The sequence below is a fragment of the Castanea sativa genome, chromosome 1, assembly GCF_040712315.1.
Source record: "Castanea sativa cultivar Marrone di Chiusa Pesio chromosome 1, ASM4071231v1".
Taxonomy (NCBI): Eukaryota; Viridiplantae; Streptophyta; class Magnoliopsida; order Fagales; family Fagaceae; genus Castanea; species Castanea sativa.
The window spans coordinates 81,231,245-81,236,050 of record NC_134013.1 but is presented as its reverse complement, the minus strand read 5'-3'; the positions used below and the strand labels follow the sequence as shown (position 1 = coordinate 81,236,050).

Here is a 4,806-nt window from a genome sequence, read left to right as displayed (position 1 = left end):
ACTTAAAGCTCAACCTTTGCGCCCCGCTTACTTTACAATAACTTATACTTCTAGAGTGAGTATCACACCAAGAATATACGATAATAGTGAATTTTCTTTTGTTGACAAAGACAAAATTTGTTATGTTCTTGCTCACTATATAGCTTGGTGGGCTTTTTTGTAATTAGATTAGAGTCATTAGACTTTCATCTTTAGTATTTCAATCTTGGTGATCCAAGGTATAGAGAGAGATTGGTCTAGGCCCATTACTTGTTAGTTTTTTTGGTCAAGCCTAAGTTAAATCATTTGAGAGAGAGAGAGATTTTGTCTAGTTGAAAATTTTCACTAAGGTTCAAGGCCATGTATTCCTTCTTGAGATGATATCGAGGATGCTATATGATTTCGTTTTAAAGGGTTTTGGACATGTTGTATAGGAATACCTTAATAAAGAGGACTTCGTAAAGCTTTAATTAAAGAATTTCTATTTGAAGATCATGATAATACATGGAATATGAAAATAAGTTATTTGAAGCTAATTTACTTTTAAACAAATTATTTTATACAAATAACGATTTTAAATTTTCTTTGAAATATATATAATAATCAAATTAATATGTAACAATAAACACCAGGGGTGTACATAAATCAATCAAGTGTAAGTTTCGTGTAAACTCATCATCTAACCCAATCACATCAAATTTGAGAAAACTCAAATCGCTACCGACTGTTAACCTATGAATTGTTGACCTATGAATTGTCGACCTATCTGGTGAGCTAAAATCAACAATAAAATTGGTCACACTAAGTTGGTCAGGTTTAAGTTCAGTGAAAAAATTCATCGTCTAACCTATTCATCTAGCTTTAAAAAGCTTAAATTGCTACTGATTGTTTACGCATGAATTATCAACCTATTTGGTGAGCTAAAATTAACAAAGAGATCGGTCACACTAGCAATTTTGCTAATTTGGGTTTTGAGGGGCTTGGGGTGTCACAATTTGGAGAAGATTTGATGGGGATTTAAAGATATTCGGTATAGATGACAGAGATCTCAAGCCCCAAAAACCCAAGATTGACGAGATCTTTATAAAAAAGGAGCAACATCATTCTAGCAAATGCTAATTAGGGGGGAAGGAGACTCACAAAAGTTTTTGATAAAGTAGGGTATGTCTAATTTCCATGTGGAAAACTTGACAATGGACTCGATTAGTTTGCATTTTGTTGGTTTTAACCTGTCATATCATATATCGTCACAAAAGGTTGAAATTGACCGAAACTCATCGGGTCGGGCAGGCAGTACAATAAAAATGAAAAAAAAAATAATTAAAAAAAAAGTGGAAGAGAGAGGGAAAAAAATATAATAAAAAAACAAAAAAATCTTGGGGATAAAATATGAATGAATGAAGAGAGAAATGAGTTTTTAACTTTATATATATATAAGGACCACATAACCGGAAGCCAGCTTTGCCTCAAACATTCCATGCTGTTACTGTTACGATGTAAGCAAAGGAAGGCCTCGTACCGCTTTATCCGTAGATAGCCATAGCCCCATTCCCTTCATCTCCAATTTCTATATTTTCTTCTTCTTCTCATTGCAAAACCAAAACCCCTCGCATTTTCTCAACCAAACCCTCGTTTGTACAAAAAAAATACCCACAACTTTCCCGTGAATCCCCTAGAAAATCCCATCATTTTGCAGAGAAAATCCCCATTTTGAGTCTACTTCAGGTAAGATTTCTCATTTCATGGTCTCTCTTTCTCATTTTCTTGTTTGTCTCTTATCATTCGTTTAAGGTATTCCTCGTATTGTATGCTTGTATTGCTTGGATTTTAGGGCTTTTCTTAGCTATTCAAGATATGGGTTTTTCTTGTTTTGATTTGGGGGTTTGTTTTTATTGGGGCTCTTTTTGCAGATTTACAGTTTTTGGTCTTGTTGGGTCTTTATTATTGGCTCCAAATTTTGTTGTATCTGCAAAAGAACATGTCGATTTTGCCCAAAAGTGATTCGATTCACATCCGGGACGTTTGGAATGATAATCTTGAACATGAATTTGCTTTGATTCGTGGTATCGTAGACGATTACCCTTACATTGCAATGGATACTGAGTTTCCGGGTATTGTTCTTCGACCAATAGGGAATTTCAAGAACAGCTTTGACTATAATTACCAGACCCTTAAGGCCAATGTGGACCTATTGAAGTTAATTCAGTTGGGTCTTACTTTATCTGATGAGAAAGGGAACCTTCCTACTTGTGGGACTGAGAAGTTTTGCGTGTGGCAATTCAATTTCCGGGAGTTTAATCCCAATGAGGATGTGTATGCCAATGACTCTGTTGAGCTGTTATCCCAGAGTGGTATTGATTTCATGAAGAACAAGGAGAAGGGTGTTGATGCTCGTCGGTTTAGTGAGTTGTTGATGTCGTCAGGGATCGTGTTAAATGATACCGTGCATTGGGTTACTTTCCATAGTGGGTATGATTTCGGGTACTTGCTCAAGTTGCTTACTTGCCAGAATCTTCCCGATACCCAGGTGGGGTTCTTTAATCTGATCAAGATTTATTTCCCTACACTTTATGATATCAAGCATCTGATGAAGTTCTGCAACAGTCTTCACGGTGGGCTGAACAAGCTTGCAGAGCTCTTGGAAGTGGAAAGAATTGGTATTTGTCACCAAGCTGGTTCGGATAGTTTGCTTACTTGCTGTACATTCATGAAACTGAAAGAGAGTTTCTTTAATGACTCAACCGAGAAATATGCTGGTGTTTTGTATGGTCTCGGTGTTGAGAATGGACAGAATACTCCTTGAAAAAAGAGAAAAAATATATATATTATGAAATGATAATAAAAGTAAAATCTATTTGTTAGAGACTTAGAGTACATATTTGTGCCAGTTTCCACTTTTCATCTACATTTCCTTTACAGAGATTTTTGTGCATTTTGTTTACAGTTTTCACAGTGAAAGTTCTAACCGTAATTCATGACAAAAGATGAACTTTATTTAAGAACTGGCATTTCTTGCAAACCAGTAGCATCATTGTAAAGTCAGAAAAAATAAAAATAAAATGCAAATGTCTCTCTTTGTTAATTTATTGTTCTTTTGTCTTTTGGATCATGCAAGGGTGAGGGACGAAAAAATGCCTAAAATTCTCAAAAATTGCGTAAGAAAGGAAGCCATTTTATGTTTCTTTATTTCTTTCTCATCATACTTCCCAAGTAACAAAGGATCCTTGATGGCTTGGTCATAATATTGGGTGTTCTAAATTTACAGTGGCTATTAGCATCATGCAATTCGTTTCTCTTTTACAACTTAGGATCACTGGGTTACAGAAGTAGACTGAAGGATAGATCAATGGTTCTAAAAGTACAGATGCTACTCAAAGCTGACTGATTTGTTTAGTTGTGGATAGTGGCTTAAAGGTATGCACAGTCTTTTATCTGTTTCTATTACTAATTTTCCTGGTACCATACATACCTTCACTTGAACAATTGTAAATTTTTTCCTGGATGAATATTGTTTAGCAATTGTTGCATTGTTTCCTTATTTCAGTTTGCTTATAGATGCAATCTCTCCTGGGGAATTCTGGCAGTATAGGCGTGATATACTCAGATTGCCCTATATTGGCATTTTGCTGGCATATTGTTTCTTGAAAGCAGTAATAGGCTGCATTTTTAGGTCACAACCTTAATAAAGGTAGCGTTTTTGGGTGATTGGTACAATTGCTTTAGATTTTTTTCTCAATTCGTTTAGCGCGACTTCAAACAACCTCTCTATCCTAAACTTGACTTGTCTTCTTTTTGTTTTTCTCATGTCTAGTTCTCATCCTCACAGCTACTAGTGATGGTTTGTGTTGGTTCTTAGCACTATGGTCCAATCATTACTGCCATGCCATGGTTCTTTCAGGCTGTAGGCTGGGAGGGTTAAAGGTCTTGGATATTGGTGCAGTCTTAAGTGTGGTAGATTGTACCAAAGAAACATATAAGCCTTATATTGCAAATTACCTTATTAAATTAGGTTTTCTTTGGCAAGACGTGCATTATCTGGAGATAGATTAGCTATTGGCTGGAACAGCCACTATTAGTCTAGGACTATGTCCAGATTACTGCCATTGTATTTGAGTATTTCCCTTCCATTTTTTGGTTCAGTGAATGAATCTTTACTTGTTGAAAAAGAAACTAATATGTAACTTCGCAGGCGAATCAAAAGCCAAACAGGATATAGTTTGGTATTTACCAAATGATTCATAGCATGTCAAAATATGATTTTAAGAAATTTAGTAAATGTGTGTAGTTTAGTTAGGGACCACACTAGGATCTGCTTGAAGCTAAAGAATATGCGATCAAATTGTAAGAGGTTTCAGGAGATAGGCACAGTAGCAAAAGGGGCATCTCTCAGTGGAGGAAGTTTTCAACCTAATTGAAATTTATGTAAAATTTTCATTATTAACTTTGACTAATCTTCAAGCAAAAGGTGTAAAATTTTAACCTAATGTGAGTAGTTTGAGGTGCTTTAATGAAGCATTAATGGGAAGTGGCTGTGGATGTTTGGGCTTGAGAGGGATTCGTTATGGTGGAGAGTGATAGAGGTGAAGTATGGTTGTGAGTGGGGGGGCTGGTGCTCCAACTTAGTGTTTGGTTCTCATGGTTTATGGAAGTATATTAGAAGGGGTTGACCTACTCTGTCAAGCTATCTCCAATATGAGATAGGGGATGGATCTAGAGTGAAATCTTGGTAAGATCGATGGTGCGAGGAAAACTCTCTTGTTATGTACTTTCCTGAGTTATTCAGGATTTGTCGTAACAAGGATGCAAGTGTGGCGGATCTTATGCAAC

General features: G+C 36.0%; 1 protein-coding gene across 1 annotated transcript; it reads left to right on the top strand.

The window, feature by feature from the left end:
* The first annotated feature begins 1,368 nt into the window (after positions 1–1,368).
* Positions 1,369–2,840, top strand: LOC142622514 (putative CCR4-associated factor 1 homolog 7). Its single transcript, XM_075795997.1, has 2 exons — positions 1,369–1,704; positions 1,890–2,840. The coding sequence occupies exon 2, from the start codon at positions 1,958–1,960 to the stop codon at positions 2,780–2,782; it is 825 nt and encodes a 274-aa protein (XP_075652112.1). The 5' UTR covers positions 1,369–1,704; positions 1,890–1,957; the 3' UTR covers positions 2,783–2,840.
* Positions 2,841–4,806: the final 1,966 nt, after the last annotated feature.

What these genes read in the sequence shown, in the direction of transcription:
- LOC142622514 (XM_075795997.1), top strand. Translation starts at nt 1,958, where the DNA reads ATGTCGATTTTGCCCAAAAGTGATTCGATTCACATCCGGGACGTTTGG.